The sequence below is a fragment of the Poecilia reticulata genome, linkage group LG9 (assembly GCF_000633615.1).
Source record: "Poecilia reticulata strain Guanapo linkage group LG9, Guppy_female_1.0+MT, whole genome shotgun sequence".
NCBI lineage: Eukaryota > Metazoa > Chordata > Actinopteri > Cyprinodontiformes > Poeciliidae > Poecilia > Poecilia reticulata.
The window spans coordinates 23,836,870-23,858,778 of NC_024339.1; the positions used below are offsets into that span (position 1 = coordinate 23,836,870).

The 21,909-nt window shown below is 38.7% G+C and overlaps 1 protein-coding gene across 1 annotated transcript in view; it reads left to right on the forward strand.

Moving 5' to 3' along the window:
* Window positions 1–2,696: 2,696 nt before the first annotated feature.
* Window positions 2,697–21,909, forward strand: part of sv2ca (synaptic vesicle glycoprotein 2Ca) — a 31,202-nt gene continuing 11,989 nt past the window's right edge. The window contains exons 1-4 of the mRNA XM_008418864.2: window positions 2,697–3,093; window positions 9,153–9,905; window positions 18,261–18,441; window positions 19,542–19,693. Of these exons, the coding sequence (XP_008417086.1) occupies window positions 9,308–9,905; window positions 18,261–18,441; window positions 19,542–19,693 (931 nt within the window). The 5' untranslated portion in view covers window positions 2,697–3,093; window positions 9,153–9,307. The remainder of the gene's footprint in view (window positions 3,094–9,152; window positions 9,906–18,260; window positions 18,442–19,541; window positions 19,694–21,909) is intronic.

Sequence of the window (21,909 nt, forward strand, 5' to 3'; positions counted from 1 at the left end):
GTGTGTGTGTGTGTGTGTGTGTGTGTGTGTGTGTGTGTGTGTGCGTGTGTGCGCGCGTGGGGGGGTGCGTGCGTGTGTGTGTGTGACAGTCATTCTACTGTCCTGTACATTAAGCTAAGTGCTCCCTACCGCTCCTGCAGAAGTAAATGGAGTCTCATGGCTTGAGGGGGGGTTTGTTTTACAACAGAAACAACCACAGCAAATAATGGCACAGTCCTAAACACCAAGTCACTACTTCCTGGTTCAAATTCAGGTAAAAAAAAAAAAAAAAGAACAAACTGCACTTTTCTTTTTATCCATGCATTTGCAAGCGTTTGTATTTCCCGTTTACACAGTGTTTCTTTATTATCCTGTGATGTTTGAAGCGAAAATGATGCACTCTCCTATCTTTGGTGTTTGCACCAGAAATAGCCCGACCAGATACACAATCATTTTTGCAGTGGACAGTGCAGCAGAATCTCTAACTGTGTTGGTGTAGCTTCAAGCCTTCGGTGGTATGAATACTGTAGAGCTGGATGTCCTGGTGCTTGCATCAGTTGGCTATTCCCCTCATTTCCCTCCCTCTATTCTCTCAGGGAATCAGTCTTCGGTTTCAAAGGCATTAGGATCGGAAGTACCGGGTTTAAAGGGAGTCACTGTTTCACACTTCAGCTAAAGAGTCAGCTCATCTATTGAGAATGCTGTAATGTATAAAATAGCAGTAAAAAGAAGAAGATAGACTGTATAATCTCTGTTATTTGATATTCAGTAGTTTTACTCTTCAGCTGAGAAAAGTGTATTATGGCATCTTATGGGAACTTTATCTATGAATGAAGTTAGAGAATGCAGTTTTTTTAATGTGATCAGATTCCCGGAGCAAAGTCTGGAGCCAAAAACTTGTTTTTCCTTAAGTTGAGAGAACAATATCTATAAATGTTAATATTGGCCTCATGAATTGTTAATAACGATAAAGTAGGCAATCAGTTTCAGTCACGGAAAAATTGCAGATGTTTCTCAAATGAGTAAAACTTTTCTCAAATTGTTCAACATTTTTTCTTCAGTCCCAGGAGATAAGAGAGCATCGTTCACATTCCTCAGCTATTTTGTGATTACAGATTTTGGGGGTACTGGAGGGGAGGGTTGATCTGTGATGCAGATGCTCAGCTGGAGTCTGCCGCTCCAAGGTGGCGCTGCGTGGAAATAGGTGGCGTTTGGTGAGAGCAAACGTTTTACGCACTCTGAATGGTTGCCAAGGGAGATTAAAGGATTCCTCTAACATCCACAAAAGAATCAAAGTAGCACTACATGTATATTTTTGATGAGTGAATAACTTTATAACGTGATATGAAGCTGAAAAAACAATCTACTTTCATTATTATGTACTTTATATTATTACTCTTATTTTGAATGCTTTATGTTTATGTGTTTTAGACACATTTGTAAGAGCTGCACAGTGGCGCAGTTGGTAGAGCTGTTGCCTTGCAGCAAGAAGTCTCTGGGTTCGATTCCCGGCCTGGGGTCTTTCTGCATGGAGTTTGCATGTTCTCCCTGTGCATGCGTGGGTTTTCTCCAGGCACTCCGGTTTCCTCCCACAATCCAAAAACATGACTGTCAGGTTAATTGGTCTGTCTAAATTGTCCCTAGGTGTGAGTGTGTGTGTGCATGGTTGTTTGTCCTGTGTGTCTCTGTGTTGCCCTGCCACAGACTGGCGACCTGTCCAGGGTGACCCCACCTCTTGCCCAGAACGTTAGCTGGAGATGGGCACCAGCAACCCTCCCGACCCCACTGAGGGACAAGGGCGAAAGAAAATGGATGGATGGACACATTTGTAATTTTTTTTTAGACAAACAACTAGAAAAGCAAAAAAGACAAAGAAACTAAATATTTTTTTCTACAGATCAAATCTAGTGAATGTTTATGGTGTTGAGCGTATTGTGCTATTTTCCCCCCCACCAGATATGCCACTGATCTCTTTTCCATTTTATTATTCAGAAGATTATCTACAATTAGGGTAAAGGCTTAAAAAGGTGTTTCAAAAAAAGTGCTCCTTTAAGAATGATGCACAGGTTCATATTTAACTGTGCACCTGGATTCTGAGAGAAGTGGTGACAGTAATGAATAATACATAACAGAAGCTTTTTAATTGAGGCCCAAAACCGAACCACTCAGCTGCTAAAATGCTCAGGTGTTGATCTGTTTACACTACGGACGGTGGCAGAGATAAATATACACGCAACGTGCAGCTACAGAGATGCTTCCAAGGTGCAAAGTCAACTTCCAAATAGTGTCTAGCATGAACGATTAAGGCTGATCCAGAAAATCACAGAAGAGAGACAAAAAGCAGAACATATATGCGATTGAAAGAATTGTGCAGAATTTGCAAAAATAACCCTCTACTTATAGTGAGGTCAGCTTATTTGCTCAAAATATTAATTTAAAAAACGGATCTGCAGCTGATAAACAACAGAGCTCAGATATATCCTATCAATTCTGAGCAGCTTCTCAGGCTCATTGGAAAAAAAAGAAAATCCACATTGCATGCCACTGCCGCTACCATACTTCACTAGGGATGTCGTTGAGACTTGCAACAAAACGTACATTTCACCTTTGCTCCTATATTAGCCCAAAACATATTGAGCTGGAGTTCAATATGTTAGAGAGAGCCAGCAGCAGCAGCAGCAGCAGCAGCAGCAGCAGCAGTAGCGGCTCTTCCCGATTTCCAAAATGACACATTTCCTTCTCTGTTTAGCATTCATGCGTTGCAGCTTTTCACGTCAGTCTCCTAACGAGATTGTTCCATCAGACGGAATTACCCGCATCACTCAATGAAATACAATTATTGATTACACTGCCCCCTCTCTCTGGCTCTCCTGCAGCCACACTCTCTCATCTCCCGAAGTGCTGCATGCAGCCAGAGAGGACTGCATCGGAGGGGGGGAGAAAAAAAAAAAAAAGAAAACCCTGTCGTGTGCTGGCAGTTTCCTCCGATCCTGCTTCTCATCGGAGGGGGAAAAAAAATCCCAGAAAGAGCTTCACTATTTACCATAAAGGGATAACGGGGTGTGATGCAATGGGTTACTTTCAGCTCAGTCCACTCTTCACGCCATAAAGACGGTAAGGAAAGTACTTTTTGTTTTAAAGCTGCTGAACGTGATGACTAAAGAAGAGCATGAGTTGGTGGTTTTGCGTGCGACCCTGTTTGCACTTTTCCAGCTTCATTTCCAAACATAGCGGATGTTGGGATAAGTTTTTTTTTCTTTTTTTTTTTTTTTTTACATCGTGATTTATTAGAAGTTGGTTTGTTTCCTGTTGTTAATCTCCGTAAAGCGAGGATTTCTGCAAAGAAAAAAAAAAAAAACTGGCAAAATGATTAAGTATATAAAATACGCGTTGTAGAATCCAGTATATTTTTTTTGTATATGCCTAGTTGCAAACATTTTTTTCTTATCTCGCTCTAAATGTCCAGGTTGTGTAGTTTGTGATAGACTCCGCTGTACTGTAAGTCTTATCCGTGGAGCGGAGCTGGCTGCGGATCGTTCATGCTTTTGTGCCGTGAAGCCACCTGCCCTGAGGCGGTTGAAGCACTCTGCACTGCCGCCAAAAAGAGGAGAGAGGATGTGAGAGCAGGCAACTGAGTCATCCCTGAATTGCACCTCAAGAAGCAGCGAGCGATTGACAGGCGCACAGCCGGTGAACTGGAAATATGTGGCAAAGTGCTTTGTTTGCATCGCTATGGCTGCCCTGCTGGGTTAACACTGATGAGAGCACTCGAAGAAAAAAACAAAAAAAAAACAAAACACAAAACTTTGGGTAAAGTGACTGCAAGCTGCTGAATGCATTATTTATTCCTACTTAAAATTCATTAAAGTTTTTGTCTGTAAACAGGAGTCTGTTTACTTACTCTGTGGTGGTTTTATATGGACAGTATGGGTGTCCACTCAGGGTGTCATCCCTTCTGAAGGGCAAAAGGAAGCAAGAAAGAAAAGTTTTAGTCAGTTAAGGTTATTTTTTCCATCAACTGTGTGGAGGTTGAGTGTTTACCAATCTGTGTCATTCATATTGTAAGCTTGGTAAGAAAAGATGGTCTTACACCTGAGCTGCCTAATGAAGCTGAAGTTAGTATCTGATTCATCCTTCCTTCCGTTTATCCAGCTATCCTGCGAGTCACCTTTGGAAGCAACTGTGTTACAATGTTTCACGGTACATTCTTACTCTGTCTAAAGAAAAAGTACTATTTTACCTTTTAATTGTTTTTCTTGAAAACATATTTTAAGAGTTGTAAAACCTTCATTCTGTTCGTGAAAAAACAAACAAAAACATTTATTCAAAGATGTTTAACTCAGCCATTGTTCACATTCATTGAGGCATTCGTTGTTACAAGGCAAGACAAGTGATAAACCATTGATTTATAATCTAACAACAGTATTTCAAAGTTTATTCTCTGGGCCAGAATTCCAGCGTAAGGCCTGTAGAACTGCGTTGATGTGCTCTGTCTTCTTGGTTTTATTGAGAACGTGAGCAGCAGCGCTCTGGATCAACTATCCTTTTAGGCATTGTTACAATATTCAACTAAAAATTGCAACCCATGGTGACTAAGACAGAAGTGGACTGTGTTATGAATAAGTGCAAACCTATTAGTAAGGAATGGTTACGACCAGTGGGGAAGTTTTAGTGATGTAGTAGCATTGCTCGAAGTCAGTTTAATGGTTTTTATTGCTAACTTGCCAGCGAGCTTAGCTTTTGAGACAGTCATCATTACTAATAATCTAAATCTTAGCTGTGGTTAAGTTTAAAAAGAATACTACTTCAGCCATTTCTTTTGCCTTAATCACAAACCAGAGTTTTATAAAAGATGTGGTTGTGAGGAACGGCTTTCTTGTCATGAGGACAGAACAGAGATGTGTAAGGAAGGAGAGGATCTTCTGCATACATTATACATGTTTGTACAAACAAATTGGCTGCAGCCATGAAACTCTGTTTTAGTATCGATCTATCTGAGCTTGAAGGTTGTAAATGTGTATTTAGGAAGATGATCTGGACTGATTTTAGATGCGTGCTGTTATCATGTTTATAAACTTTCAGTTGTGCAGATGCTTTCTTTTCACTTCCATTTGATTAATAAGATACAATTGAAATTGTTTCTTAATATAAAAAAACGTAATATAAAAAGTTGAACAATTAGACACTTTTGTAAAGAGATTTTATTTATCAGTTTGAGTTGAAAATTTAAAAATGAATTTGTTTTGAACTTATTTTCTTAATTAAGTACATTTTATAAATTATATTAAATTATTTAAAAAAATGTCTTTTAGCTGCTGGACCTATGCAATTTCTACACATAGATGTTGAATAAAATGACAAAATATATCAAAATTCTACATCAGTTAGTTAAACTCCACCTCTTGTGGTTTATAACACATCAGTGACAGAGAAGCTTACACCTATATTTTCCTTTATGTTTTGTGATTTAAAAAATTCTTTTTTTATTTTTTTATTTTACAATGGATCAGAAGATTCCATCATATAAATTATTAACCTTCTGCTGAAATGACAGAAAATATAGGTTTAATGTTAACATTTCTTACTTTGGAAAGACAAATGTCAGCCTGTTCTGGGGCTCCACATATTTTATATGTACTGTAGCTTAAAATCACTTGATCTTGTGAAGTCACTCATAATTCGTGGGATGATACAATTCCTATGAAACACCCAGCGTTAAACGTTTCTTTACTTTCGACAGCCATCCTCTCTTCTTTGTCTCTGGAGTCGGTAATAGCATCAGCGTTTGATGAAATCTCCTGACGTCATAGGCTGCCTCCGCTTTCCAGATGAGGTCACGAGCTTTCTCTGTCGATGGGATCATGTGCGGTTCTATCCCCTTAGGAAACGGACCTGCTTTTTCTGATGCCGATGGAGCAAACCGCCCATCGGACCTCGTCTTTGAAAGCAGCAGGACAGGTCGGATCTTACTGAGGTTGCAGGAATTCCTGTTTTATCGAGGGACATTAAAGTATCCCATCACAGAGAAATAGTTTTAACATGTAAGGAAACAAAGAACTTTGCTTATCAAAAACCATCACTGTTTTGAACTTTCGCCACTTTTGACAAATGACAGAGAGGTCAATAGATAAATTTTATGAAACTCATAAAGTCTTTACATTTAAAGTATAACATTATTTTCTTCCTGAATGAAGACAATTGGGTATGCAGCTCTGAACCTCGAACATCTAAATCTTTCATCTTCTCTTGATGGCCACATGTTACTTAAAGTAACGTAAAGTTTCTTTAAAATGCATTTGTTCACCTAGCTCACTTAGCTTTACTATAAAGTGAAATGATCATAACATCCAGTCATCGAAAATGAACCTGTAGAAAAGGAAAATAAAAGCTAGAGAGCTACAAATTGTAGTTTGAGAAAACAGAAACTAGAAATGGCAGTGTCGGGGTCACAGGATTTGATTGTGATTGCTCAGGCTGTCTGAGATGTCGGGGTCTCGTCAGCTGTGGTCAGGTGAGGGCGGGTCGCCCGTGTGCTTGCGGGTGTCCTCAGAGCTTCATCACAGCTGACAGCACGCCTCACCGTACACTCGGCTGATTCCCTGAAAGACAGGGTTCACCCAGATCCACCACATGCTGTGTTTATTAAGCTAAAGTTGTCCATCTTGCCTTAATCCTAAAGCAACAGGTGATTCCGGTTCAGTGACTCTTTGACATGTGCAATTAAGAAGTTCTGAAGTCAGAATTTAGTTTGCTTTCCTTAACAAGCTTGTTTCCTCCAAACAAACCTAAGATGTATCCATTAGAACATTTCTGGTTGCTTAAGGAAAGGAGAAAAAAAAACCCTAAACAGTATGCACCTATTTGGAAGGATCAGGAGTGAAATTGTTGTTGAAAAGAATAAATTAGATTACAAAAAAAGCTGCAATAGTTAATATTGAAGGCCAACCTCAATGCAGACACCATCGGTCTTTGAGCAAAGGGGGTAGTCGTTACTACAAAACCCTTCCTTTGAGCCAAAAGAGATTAGCAAAGTCACCTTGAATAAGCAATGTCATTTTGCCCAGTAAAATTGCATTATGGAAGCTGGAGACGGTCCTGTGATTTGTGTCCTCCTGACAGGGCTTCAGTGTTCATTAGAGGCTGCAGCAAGGAGCTCTTAGACTCACTGGAACCACAGACACAGCTCTGAGCATCCCCACCCTTCGCATAATTATGCAGCTTACCTTATGAAATGTTTTTGACAAAAACATTTCATGATTCTTTTAATATATTAGAGTCTGTGATACATCAACAATGGGGGCAGGACATCTTTAGTTTTTTAATGTTTTATGTTTAGTTGCCATCACTCTGATCTTTAGTTCCCAGTGCAGACACCTCATAAAGCGCTTTATAAATAAAATTGCATTTTATTGAAGTCTGAAATTCAGAAGAAGAACTCTGTTCATTCGTCATGTTTAAATTAATTTACACATGGATGTAATTGCTTTATATTTTCTTGGTCCAGAAAATATTTGGTATACTTTCAGTAACATAAACATGTAACTCTTCAAATACCCTGACTCTATTTAAACACGTTAAGTGGCTGCCTTTTGATCAAAAGCTGCTAGATGTTTTGTATCTACCATAAAAATAACATAAAAAAACCTCTGGTTGATAAAGTACAAATATTTTTGCATTATTATTTTTTTAATCTTAAGAAGCTTTTATTTTTTTCAGTGAATATGTAGCCTTATAAATTTTAAAAGTTTATAAGGCTGTTTATAATTTAATAGTTAGATTCTCTGACACCTAGATGCCTGTGGATAGTGAAGAACATGTGCTAAGCTACAATAAATAAATAACTTATGAAATAATTATTTAAAAGTGTCATTAATATTGCACAGAAGAACCAAAGACAGCAAATACATCGACCCAGAGTTTTGGCAAACTTGTAAGAAAATGTCTAATCCTGCCCACTGGATGGGTAAAGTTTACAGGTTAAATTATTTAATGTTGTGATCCAGAACAGGAACATTAAATGATTTATTAAATGGTGAAATAATTACATCTAGCCTTTAAAATAAAATCTAGACATTTAATTGAGGCACACATGATTAATTCTGTATTTATTTATGTATTTATTTTCTGTATTTATTTCTAGTAAAAAAAAATTATGACACATTAAAATAATTACTTTGGAAGTTATTTATTCATTGGCACTCGTCGCTCTCCATAGTTTCCACTCTTTTCTGCTGCATCCTGCTAACTGTGTCTTTACACGATTAATATGGTCCTTAGCCCAGTTTAGTGTCCACTGGCTAAAAGCAACATTCCTCTGTCTCAAGTCATATTTACACATTTGTAAAACAGAACATAGTTTAATTGTTGGATGTTCTAATGAAATGCTTCAGGCTAGCAAAGTCGATTCTGTAGGAAATAATTATGTGTTAATGTGGTATTTCCTCATTCCTGTTTATTAAATGTTGCCTGTGAAAGTCTGAAATTTTCTGAAGTTATTTAGTGTGAGTTTGTTTCTTTAATAATGTTTTTTTTACTATTAGTTTTATCTATAGTTGAGCGCTTTACAGATCACGCTTAGCCATGACAGTGAATTAGTATAGAATGGTGATATATGCGCCTTTAGCAAATATGTATGACGTACATATTAAGTCATTTGACAATGACATTATACAGTCACTGCGATAAGCGCACAGATGCGTGCCTGCGCCCCATTAATTGCATTTCTTACTGATCCTTGTTTATTAGATTCCTTTTCACAGACCCGATTGTGAGTCAGCAGATTCAGCATTTCAGCCTGAAATAATCACCGCCTCAGAACCAATGCCAGCTCATGAAATATAGAACAAGGAGAGACTCTCTGGAAATTGAATTTTTATTTAAATAAAAACTGAGCTTTACAAAAAAAAAAAAAAAAGTGTTGCTGTCTCACATCAATCCAAATGATTAAAAGGCCTAGGAGAAGAGTGTGAGGATGATTAAAGAGGCTATGAGCCGTCGGTGGGAAGTTGTCTTTTCTTAGAGGATGATTATGGATGTAGTGGTGGTATCTATTAATGATCTATTAATAATCTCACTAGATCTGACTCTCTTTCTCTTTTGTCTCCAATCTGTCCTTCCCTGCTCCCTTCTTGTACTTATTTGTCTGTTGTTTATCTTCCCCCTGTGTCTTTTAGCCCAGCTGATGACGGTGATTGCCGGAGACTTTGAGGGTTATCTCCTGTTGTGACTCAAGAGTGCAGCATCTCTAGATCCTCCGATAGCCGCAAATCTCCATCCTTCTGCACTCAGCCCTCCAACCTGCCAGAAAAGGTCAACATTTAGCGCCACTATGGAGGACACGTACAATAACAGGACTTCTCTGGTTAAGGGAGCCAAGGACATGGTCAAGGAGGCCAAGCGGCACACGGCGAAGAAAGTCAACAAGGTGGTTGACCGCGCTGCCGACGAGTACTCATCTCATCGCAACTACGCGCGATTCCAGGATGAGGAGGACGAAGACGAGGATTTCTACCGCAACCAGAAAGGACACGAAGGAGAGAGTTACCGTGACAACGAGGAGGGCTCCAGCGATGCCACGGAGGGCCACGATGACGAGGACGAGATCTATGAGGGGGAGTACCAGGGGATCCCCTCAGCCGCAGACAAGAAGCATAAGGAAGGCCAGGTGGCGCTGGGACAGCCGACGTCGGATGCAGCGAGGGACCGCAGTGAGCTGGAGCAGGAGAGGGATGCAGATGAAGAGGAGCTGGCCCAGCAGTATGAGCTGATCATGCAGGAGTGTGGCCATGGGAGCTTCCAGTGGCAGCTGTTCTTTGTACTGGGACTGGCGCTCATGTCAGATGGTGTGGAAGTGTTTGTGGTGGGATTTGTCCTGCCCAGTGCAGAGACAGACATGTGTGTCCCAAACTCCAGCTCAGGATGGCTCGGTAAGATCCCAGTGTTCAGATTTTGCTTTTCTACTGATATCATCCAGGAAGGCAGGCAAATGATCCACACTGTTAAAGTACTTATGGCACTAAATCTTTTTTTTTCTTCACATTTTATCACGTTACAATCACAAAGAGCAATGTATATTATTGGAATTCTATATCAGACCAAAGGAAATTAGTGCTTACTTGTGACCTGAAAGGAAAATAACACATCGTCTCAAGCTTATTAAATTAAAATTTGAAATGTCTGATTTGCATTTGAGGTGACAAACAACCTGACCCTGAAGGATGTTTTCTTTTTTTTATCACCATGATCAGAGAAGTTGCTAAGAGTTGATTTCAAGATCGATAGAGCCTTTTCTACCAGTAGGACACAAAACCCAATACAAACAGTCAGGACTGCAAAGGATTGGTGAGATCAGAGTGTTGGAATAACCCTGTCAAAATCAGGAGCTAAATTCAATTGAAAGTCTGTGGCAAATGTAAACAGCAACAAGCAATCTGACTGAGCTTCAGTGTATGGCAAAGGAAAAAAGGGGAAAAACTTCAGGTTCTAGACTTGTAAAGCTGGTTGAACCAAAATATCTGCAGCAGGACAGGCAGCAAAAGCTGTGGATCCAGGTATGAATCCTTGTGCAAGGCCCTGCTCAGCTGGTATGATTCTGAATCAGGTGAATGTGTTTCATTGATCCACACTGTTACTGGAGCTCAGAGGACAACATCCACCTGACTGAAAAATAAGATTAAACGTCAACCCAGCTGAAGATTGGTTAGAATCCTAAATGTCGTGTTGGAAGTGTTTCTGTCCAGTGGTGTCTGTGTGTTTTGTGTGTGTGGGTTTGCGTGTGCGCGTGTGTGTGTGCAGCTTAAGAGACAAGCTGGTATTCCCTGTGTAACTCTGTGAGTTGAAGTGGAGTTTCAGCAGTCCCAGTAGCTGCAGGTGTATAATCCATCACTGCAGAGCTGTTTACAGCGTTTGACTTGCTGTGACAGAACCAGAGTGGAGAGGACGTTAAATCGGACTTACAGCCCTTAGATACTAACCGCTACGGCAAGGCATGACAAAGCAAAACACCTGACGCAGACAGAGTCATGGAAACGTTGAAAATCTGAACTACAACCAGGAAATGTATCAAAGATGGGCATGCAAACTCATATTTGTCTTTATTACTACCTTTTTTGTTAAGTCATCTTAAAGAATTTGAACACAATTTTTTAGTGTTCGAAAAGAGAAACTGAAAAAACAGGCATGTTTTGAATTGAAGTGACAAACATAGATGTGCAGCAACTTTATATTGTAAAAAGTGTTTTGAAGTATCACTGTACTCCACGATAAACCTCGTAGATATTCATGCTCTCTGCCTCCTCTTGTTTGTACCTCTCTCCTTTATCCCCTGTCATCCTCCATTTAGTGTGCCTCTCTTTTCATCTTCTGTTCTCACCCATCCTTCTCATCTTTTTTCCTCTGATTGCCCCCTATGCCCCTCCTCTAGTGATGATCACAGTAGGTGTGTGTGCGTGTGTGTATGCATATGTACTCACATGATTGCTGTGACCTTGTTGCTACCCATTTTGTGGCTAGTTTGTTGTGCAACTATACTGTAGCATAGTTTAATCTGCTTTCGGAGTGTTTTAAACATTGACATGAACAGGTAGTTTCCTTGGTCCTTCTCAAAAAATGTGCATATTGTGATAAAGTTCATTATTTTCCATAATGTAATGATAAAAATTAAACTGTCATATATTTTAGATTCATTGCACACCAACTGAAATATTTCAGGTCTTTTATTGTTTTAATACTGATGATTTTGGCATACAGCTCATGAAAACCCAAAATCCCTGTCTCAAAAAATTAGCATATTTCAAGCGACCAATAAAAGAAAAGTGTTTTAATGCCAAAAAAGTCAACCTTCAAATAATTATGTTCAGTTATGCACTCAATACTTGGTTGGGAATCTTTTTACAGAAATGACTGCTTCAGTGCGGCGTGGCATGGAAGCAATCAGCCTGTGGCTCTGCTGAGGTGTTATGGAGCCCAGGATGCTTCGATAGCCTCAAATCTTTTCATGATATGCTAATTTTTTGAGACAGGGATTTTGGGTTTTCATGAGCTGTATGCCAAAATCATCAGTATTAAAACAATAAAAGACCTGAAATATTTCAGTTGGTGTGCAATGAATCTAAAATATATGACAGTTTAATTTTTATCATTACATTATGGAAAATAATAAACTTTATCACAATATGCACATTTTTTGAGAAGGACCTGTATATCTGTGGGTGAATATACAAAATGAACAGATTTAAGTATTTCATCAAGTGGAAACACAAACCAAGATTAAACAGGTTTTCCAATAGTAGTTATAGTAGAGATAGTTTTCACCATCTCAAAGTTAGTTTTAGCAGTAGTAGTACATGATGCTTGGTTTCCGTGTACCATATAGCAGATTTAACATTTTGTTTTTGGCGCTGTCTGGAAAACAACAACAAAAAAGATAGAAGCAGTGTGAAATAAGTAAAAAAAAAAAAAGCAGTTCTTTTGTTTGATGCATTGCAAGTCTTTTCATCCATTAATATGTCGACCGTATCGGTTTTTGATTTCCCATGATTTAGCGTGATTTTATTGAAGTGGAAGTACTGATTATATCATATAAAAAAAAAATGCAGTTTCTGCAGGGTTGGTTGCTCTGTGATTGAGGGCAGCCTGGACGTTACACTGACAGGGAGGGATGGTATAAAAATACACAGGCACAGAACTTGGTGATCAATAGGCAACACACAACAGATAAGTCTAACACAATGTAAAAATAAATAAGTAAATAAATATCATTTTGTTACATTTGATTTTTTTCATTCTTTTAGTTTAAAGTAAACCTGTAACACTGGAATAATATTCAACACAAAGTACATAGCAAAGGCATTTACCTCTTTGAACTCTTTCACATTTTGTTATGTTACAACCACAAATGTATTTTATTGGGACTTTATTGTGAAAATGTTGCCTAAATAGGAGGATAATAGAAAAAGCTCAATGTTTTTCATGATTGCATAGTTTGCATTTCTGGTATGGAAAAGGAAGCAGATTAAAAGCTATTGTTGAAGAAAGCTACAGGAAATCCTGATGACTGTTTTTCACAAGCCACGTAGAGCAGAGAGCATGCAGGGAAAAAAATGCTCTCAAATATAAGCATTACAAAAAAAAGTGTTCTTTCTCATGCCATAATTGTCTCTTTTTTTTAACTGAATACAGTTAGATCTTTTTTCAGAACTACAACAATAGATTTGTTCCTAATAATACAAACATTTCCTGAGTTTTGCTGTGCAGCCTTTATTTCTGAACAACCTGGGTTAATATGCATCTCCAACATTTACTGTGACAGATGGAAATAAGGAAGTGGAATACCATGTGTTGGAGAGCGGGAACGTGTCTGCGTGTAGAGTTAGCTGTGAAGGTAATTGACCCATGCAAGTTAACCGCAGGCAAAAAAAGATTTTCCTCTGCCTACCAAAACATTAATACATTTTAAAGTAAATTAGTGGCTAAACGGCAAATTGTATTTTTTATTTTCTGGACAAAAGCAATAAAAATATGGAGAAATTAACGTTTTGAAACACTTTGATTGATTCTATCTGCACTAGTGTCATGTGAACCTCGGTTCACCATAAAACAGTCACGCACAAGCACAAGGACTCAGCTGAAATAAAAGGGATAATTCACAAAAGCCTCTGCCGTTGACTCAGAATGCGTGATGGCACTGCAGGTTTGCAGGGGGGTGGTTGCTGTAAATACCACAAGCAAGAATTATGGATAAGGAAAGGCACAGAAAGGAAGAAGAACCATATGCAGTGCAGCACGTGAAAAAAACAGGGAGGGATGTAGCTGGAGAGAGTTTGAAGAGGAGAGATTACCAAGTCAGGGAGGAGTAATGGGGTAGGAGGTGTAGGCGGACTGAAGTGGTGAGGTGGAGACTGATAGTATGTAGTACACCAACACAGTGAGGGAGAGGCTCAGCTATTATCTTTGACACAACAGACAAAGGGATTGCATCACCCTATCATTACTTGTTTCTTCTTGTAGGCTGACTTTTTCCTCCTGAGACTCCCCTCGTCTCATTTACTTTCGTAAACTTAACAGTTTTTATTTCTCTTCATTTTTGTCTTGTGTCAGCTGACCTCGTGTACACTCTTTGCACGCTAGCTTCTCTCTTTGGCTCCATCGCAACAGCACTCGTACTATTTTTCACTTTTTGGTCCCGGTGTGAAGCCTGCTGGTTGAATGTGTGGAGCTTGTGTGGCCCTGGTGCAGCTGAGCGTGGCTAAACTGCGGGAAGATCCCAACGTCGCTGCAGATATTAGGCTGCTTGAATAGTGCAGCTAGCTCTGGATTGTGTGTGCATGTATGTTGAATTAAAGTAAAAGAAATTCTTTTTTTTTTTTTTCATCTTCACCGTGTGGAGGGCTGGGCATGGAAAGGGTGTGTGTGACGGGACTTAATGTGGCATCTTAAAGAAGAAAGCTGATGTCTCCAGCACGCTCTGCAACAAGCCTCATGGACAGATTTTGTGGGAACCCTGAGAGTGAAAATCCTTAAAATAAATTCCAATTTCACTATATTTGCATCATTTCACACTAAAAAAGAAAAATATGTTTTAAATTCTGACCTTTAAGCTGAATATTTATCAGAAAAAGAAAAAAATACTCTACGTTAGGAAATAAATTCTTTCTATTTTTTTTTTTTTTCAAAAATCCCCAGTGGTGCAATTTTGCTTACCTTCAAAAACCTCTTAAAATAAATCTAACTGAAAGAATTAATTAATTTTTTTTAAAGTAGAGCAGAGTTTTGCAAATTTTAGTCATATTCAATAAATGTCTTTTTTCTTGGGGCAAAACTATGACATGACATATGAGGCCATTTTTGCTAGCCACTCTTCACACATCACTTGCAATTCAAGTGATGTGTGTTGATCTTCATGAGTTGATAAATGGTTACAATATAAAATTACTTCTTGCTTGGACTTTCCCATATCGACAGTCAAAGAGTGGATCTTTGATCCTATGGGCCACCAGATCACAGGTGATTCAGCACCACTAAATAAATCTCCTCTCATGATATTTCAGTCCCCAGACCCAGAAGTCTTGTTTGAGCCACAAAATCACAAAAGTAAGCTGATTAGATTTTAGGAGTCCCTGCTTTGTAAAATGTAATTGTTTTATTGGCTGAATTAAAGAAGTACAATCTTTAGGTGGTACAACAAACTTTCACAGGTTGTAAACAAATGTTAAGCCTTCCTGGAAAACTTTATAATGGGTTTCTGTCTCTGTCAAACTGCCTTTTTTTCCTCCTCTCATTTTCGACCATGCCTGTATTTGTATCTGGAGCCCTCTGCGATGACTGGCTGAACACTTCAGTTTTGTTTCACTGCGGAGGTGGCAGGAAGCAGAAGGGATGAATCCCATCAAAGTGGCACGATGTAGTACAAATATGATTACATGCTGCTCACGCATAAAGGAGCCGCCGATGGTGCAAAAAGCAGAGAGGAAACTAAAGCAAATACTCTAAAACAGAGAGGAGATCGGAGGAGTGTAAACTGTGTGGAGACAAGAGAAATAAGTAAAAAGCAAACTGAATGAAAGAGAAAGTGTAAAAATGGAACACAACACAGAAAGGGTGATAGATACAGGTACCAGGGCGATGCCACAGGGCGTGCGACGTACAATGTTGTGTGAATAAAACAGCACGGCTGTTTTTGTGTGGTGCCGAAACGGTTTGTGTTGCTATGAGTGAAGAGCATCAAAGCATGAAATCACAGAGGAGGTGGTGATGCAGCTCGGCACTCGATCGTCTCGGAGGGGCTCCTTGGTGACAGGGCAGAAAACAACGAGTGGGGGTCCGCCCTCACCCTTCTGTCGTGGCTGTGCATCTTTTGCTTGTGCCTGAGAAGTCTCCAGGCTCTGACAGACTATACGGGTCTCCACCTATGAAGTCAGCAGCTTCATTTATGCAGGGATATCGAAATATTGAGCTTTAATCTATACGACTTGTCTCCTTGAAAAAGGCAGCAACTAAAATTCACAAACTGGGTCAGCTGACTTCCGGCTGCATGCAGTCATTGTTAATATGAATGTCGTGCTACTTTTGGGGTTCTGGTTGGTTTTCGAGGTTGAACCGAGAAAATATTTGTTTTATTGTTGCCAGGTTTTCAATTTATTAGGGATTTTCTCTAATCCACACAGATTTGGCTCACATCCCCAAACAGATGCAGCAATGAACTGCAGTAATGTATTTTTAGTTAGAGCTGGTTGAATTGGTTCATTTCCTTTATAAAGTTTTTTTTTCCATTTATTTTAATGTAAACTATCCAAAGCCAGTTTTGATGTGAATTTGGTATGATTACTTGTTTACCAAACACTTGTCTTCAAAATGACTTAAGGTGTCGCTCAGTTCACCGGTAACACTTTATTTGAAGGGGTGTGCTTAAGACTGACATGACACTGTCATAAACATGACATAACACCTGTCATGAACATAAAGAAGTCTTTATGAATGTTTATGACAGTTGTCATGAAGTGTCATTCGGTAAATTATGACACTTTTAATGCAAAGTTGCTCTAAAAGTTGCATTGAAAGTCCATTAAAAATGGCAACTTTGCATTAAATTATCATAATTTACAAAATCATGCAAAGTTGGCACTTTTGATGGACTTTCAATGCAACTTTTAGAGCCACTTTGCATTAAAAGTGTCATTATTTACCGAATGACACTTCATGACAACTGTCATAAACATTCATAAAGACTTCTTTATGTTCATGACAGATGTTATGTCATGTTTATGACAGTGTCATGTCAGTCTTATGCACACCCCTTCAAATAAAGTGTTACCCAGCCTCTAGTGGAAGTTTAGGGGGGAGATGGTGAACAATATCTTTGCCGGAGTCTCGTAGAAAACAAACTGAATTGTGTTAGAGGATGTCTGTGCTATTTTTGGATTATATTTCACTACAGTGCAGTAGTCTCCTCTTGGTCGGTGCCAGCCCTGCTGACAACATGCTGAAAGATACTGTGGAGCTCGACTGGGACAGAACATCAATAATTTCATTACGCAATTGAGTGTCCTGTGAGCAATGTACTCACAGCTCCACTGTTTGGGGGGGATTCTCAAGTTTCAAAGGAAATAGATCCTTTTTTTGTACTTCCCTAAAATGTTCACTGAATGTGATATATGGTAAATATGTGAATTTTTATCTCACATAAGCCTGGAGCATCTACCGGAGAGGCCTGTTGTATTTGAAATTGAAAGATGTCACATTTTTCAGCCAGCTCAGCTAAAAGATCTGCAGTGAAACTGTCAAACAGGCGTCTGCTCTCAGCAGAGAATACACCTGCATGAATGAAGACTGAAAGTCGATGCTTCTTTCTCCTTAATACACTGCAGTGGCACAAACTGAGCGCCATCATGTCTGAGTAAAATCTAAAATATAATGTTTCTTTCTGAAATTGAAGCGTCTAAAATAGAGAGAAATGCAGCTGATGTTGCTCTTATAGCAGCACAAAATCACACACAACAGCAACCGAAGCAGCGCTACGGCCTTTTTCTCCTCGGGGCAAATTCATGATGATCACTGAAAGAAATCAATGCTGTTTTGTTGGAGCATTGATCTTGTCAGTGATGACCAAGATTAAAAGAGAGCCGAGGCCTGTTTTGTTAAACTAACCTGGATTGTAGTTCACATTTGTCTTTTTATTGTTCAAAGTCTGGTTTTTTATTTTATTTTGTCCTCTTCGTTCTGTGTTTGTTGTTGCATAAGAAGATACACACACCAGCACTTTTTTCTGTGGATTTTTTGAACAATTTTTCATTGCTTAAATAAAAAAAGAAAAAAAAAAGAAAAAAAGCTTTTCAGAAATGGGTTTGTAGTAGAAACAATTGTGTTAATGTTGATCCAAAGTAAAAAAAAAAACAAAAAAAAACTTCTGGATTCTAAGTTCGTTCTAATTCCTTTTCTGCTTTGAAATAATAGGAGTCTCTCTGCATGATAATCTAAAAATTAATCTAAGAAGAATAATTTTAATAATAATTGTTATCTTCTGAATAGCCACATATTGTTGTTAGCCACCTTTTGTTGGTCTTTAAAATAAAATCCAAACAGAACTAAAGGACTTTTGTGGTTGCAATGTGAAAAAATGTAAAATGGGTCAAGAAACAAATATATTTCCGCAATGTGGTTAATATACTATAGTGAATACATGATAGATTAGAATAACAAATATATGAGAGTTCAATCTGTTAGTATACACAGTGTGTAATTTGTAAAGGGAAATAAAAAAGCTGCTTTGTCTGCTCTTTTTCTAGGCAGCATTGTATACCTGGGAATGATGGTTGGAGCTTTCTTCTGGGGAGGAATGTCTGACAAATTGGGCCGCAGACAGTGTCTCCTCATTTGCATGTCCACCAATGGCTTCTTTGCCTTCCTGTCATCTTTTGTCCAGGGATACGGACTCTTCCTTCTCTGCCGTGTAGTCGCTGGCTTTGGGTAAGTCTGATAATGTCAAGGTCAAGACGCAATCTTGTAAAGTAGCGGACGGCGACGCTAGAGAAATCTGCTTCGACGTCAGTGGGACAACTGGCGGCTCACTGATTTCAGTCGGTCAGAGGTTTCATTTGTGAGACAAATAATTTAAAAGTGGGCTTCCCAAATTTTTCTTCATTCTTGCATTCAAAAATATTCGACAGGATTCCTTTGATTATACTTTCACTTCATTCATCAGTTTTGATCCTGTGAAACTTTGCTTCAATATTTATTGGTGTATCATTTTTTTATATTTATTTTTTAAATCTAAAACAATGGTTATTTTTCGTTCGAGCTGTATAGTGTGTCCTGCACTTACATCAGACACTTGACAGACTGTGATTTAATATCTTGGCAATGTTGCTGTTCGTTAAAGAGCTAATTCAGTAATTGCACCTACATCATTCTCTCCAGAGACTCTCAGAGTAATTGAAACAGCGGCCAGAAGGAGATCTGTCCCTGAATGAAGGCAAATTCGTACTCAGGCTTGTTTTCTGCCATGTTATATGAAAACAGGCCAAACAGTTTCACAGAAAAAAAAAAAAACAACACCAAAAATGATCTTTGTAAACTGACAGATTTGAATGATATCAATAAACGTATCATAAAATAGATAAAGCAAGTGTTGTATTTGCTGTTGTAAAAACGATGCCTTTTCAGAATCTATCAGGGACAAAGGAGACGACCTGAGTTATAAGAACCACATATAGCACAACATCCCTACACAACCCATGTTTTCAAAAACCAAAGCAATCAATTGGGGGCCTACCTGTTTATTCAGTTTTAAACGAGTTATATTCAGACAGCTTGAGTATTTTCAGTACTTGAGATTAATAAATGGACACAAGAGTCTATATTACCATATGATGCCCTTTATTTTGTTGTAATTTTCTTAAATAAACCTAGTAACGACCTCACTGCCATGTTCTAATGCTTAAAAAACCAAATGAAAGAGGGGTGCTATTTGCATTGTAAAAACTAGGTATTTTAGGGAAGTTCGACAATTTTTTTCTGATTGGTGCGGAGTTGCGCTTTCTTAAGTGATTTTCCTCTCGTTCTTGCAGGATAGGAGGTGCTGTGCCCATTGTTTTCTCCTTCTTTGCGGAGGTGTTGTCCAGAGAGAAAAGAGGAGAACACCTCAGCTGGTTGTGTATGTTCTGGATGATTGGAGAGATCTATGCATCTGCCATGGCCTGGGCCATTATACCGCACTATGGTGAGTTCACAGGTCCACCCAAATAAAGGAGGCACTTAGAGTTGGGAAAAAATAGCTTAAAATGAAATGGTTCTGTTAGTTTCTTTTAAAGACAATCAGCTCATTAATAGCAGAAAGCACACAGACTTAATAAATAAAATAAAAGCTGAAGTATGCTGCCGGTTATGCTTTAAAAAAAGCCTTGTTTTACAGATTGAGTGTAGCAGCACACAATTTAACTTATGTGTCAGTTACCCATCTGCCCCTGCTCTCTCCGTAATTAAAGTTTGAGGTGTTTGTTTCCTCTGCCGTGTGAATCAATCACCTAAAAGCCCTCGGTGTCATCCAACTGGGAAAGGTGGGAGTCAGGAGAGAAACATATAGAGGTTATTAGAAGATAGGCTGCCAGGGTGATGTCTGCAGACTCCAGTTTTAAATGTAAGTGAGGTCATTTCAGAATACGGCCATATTTCATGGAACACTTTAACAATGTTTATCATGTTTGTTAACTTGGACGGCTGTTAAAAATTTGGGAAATTGTGGCAGTACAGAGAATGAGAATATTGTGCTATAAAAGTGTAAATGTGGCCTTGAAAGTATAATTTAATATGTAAAGTGGGCTGTGATAACATAAAATCCAGGGTGTGATGAAAACAAGGCTAATTGATAAAGAACGCAGTGTCCTGCCAGACTTTACGTTTATTCAGTTCTGAAGGAAGTTATTATTATTTTTTGCTTTGTGTTCTTTACTTCACGTAAACGAGATGTTTCTGACTGTGCAATCCTGAAAATTTTTTTTTATTGCAGTGCAATGCAATAAAACTAGTTAATGTGTTTTGTACTTCAATGCCAGACACATAATCTACTTCGAAAATTTTACACAAGAGCTCTGATAAGGAAGACATGAGGATCATTCTAATACTCCTATTAACATTGTTTTCTTCTCCCAGTTAAAGGGAATAATATGATTTACCAATTTCACCAAATTAACAAAAGGTTCAGGTGATCCCAAAGGTTTGTTAGATCTTTAAATTGTATGCTATTAGATTAGAAAGCACCATGTTGAAGTCAAGATGGCAGCATATTGGGGTTGTTCTATTGCTTTCATTCTGCTTTATTCTTTTTAAAACCTATCATTTATCATTTTTTTTGCTAAAACATTGCAGTTTTTAAAAAAAATATTATTTCTTCTTGATTTGGATGTTGCAAAGTTGAAAGGATTTTCACTTTTGGACAGCTGCTGTGAGGCGTAGCCATGGCAGCGAGGTGTTTGTTTTACATTCAGGAGCAGCTGATTAACATTTCAAAAGATCAAATAAAAACCTCGACTTCAGGTCTGTTGCAGTACTGACAAAAACAGGAAATCCCACAGCTACAACTCTTTGGACAATATAGGACAATATGGGTTATAACAACAGTCAATTTCCCTTTTGGATTAATAAAGAATTTTTGAATTAAATATGAAATTAACTGAATTATCCCCACTATCGTGTTTCAATAGGATGGCAGATGTTATTTTATGGTGACTTTACAATCATGTTTTTGTGTAGAGCACAGTTTTCACACTAGGACAGGATGATTTAAAAAAAAAAAATTGCTGTTCTGGATTTTGTTGAATTTAAATAGCAGAATAATAATAATAGCTAAAACAAATATTCTGTTGAAAGAGGGGATTAAAGAGTTTAGGTTGCGTGTCACCTCATTAAGAGTTAACTAGGAAATGCCTGTCTATCTCCCTCCACCGCGTGTTGTTTTTATTTCTTGCCTGGGTTTAAACCTGCTGTTCCTTCCTTTTACTGGATGCTATCTCCCCCTGCTTTGTTCCCTCCGCAGCTCCCCGTCTAACTCCATCCCTCCTTTTATTACCACTCCTCTCTCCGTCTCTGCAGAGTGTTCTTCTTGATCAAGCATAATTAGATTTTTCTCCTTGCTCTAATAGGACAAAGCTACATCTAGAAGTGATTTATGACCAGCCTATGCTTTAGCCAACCCATGACGTCACTCAGACAGAAGCGCAGTGTGTGTGTGTGTGTGTTGTGCATATTTGTGTGCTCATGCGCCGCTACACGTTGCAGTGGGTGAGATTTTACGAGTACAGCAGACACAGGTCTTTCTCTGGGAAAGTGAAAGAAATAAAATCTGACACTGGAAGAGGTCAGACGAGTTAAAACACACACACACACACACACGCACACACACACACACACACACACACACACACACACACACACACACAC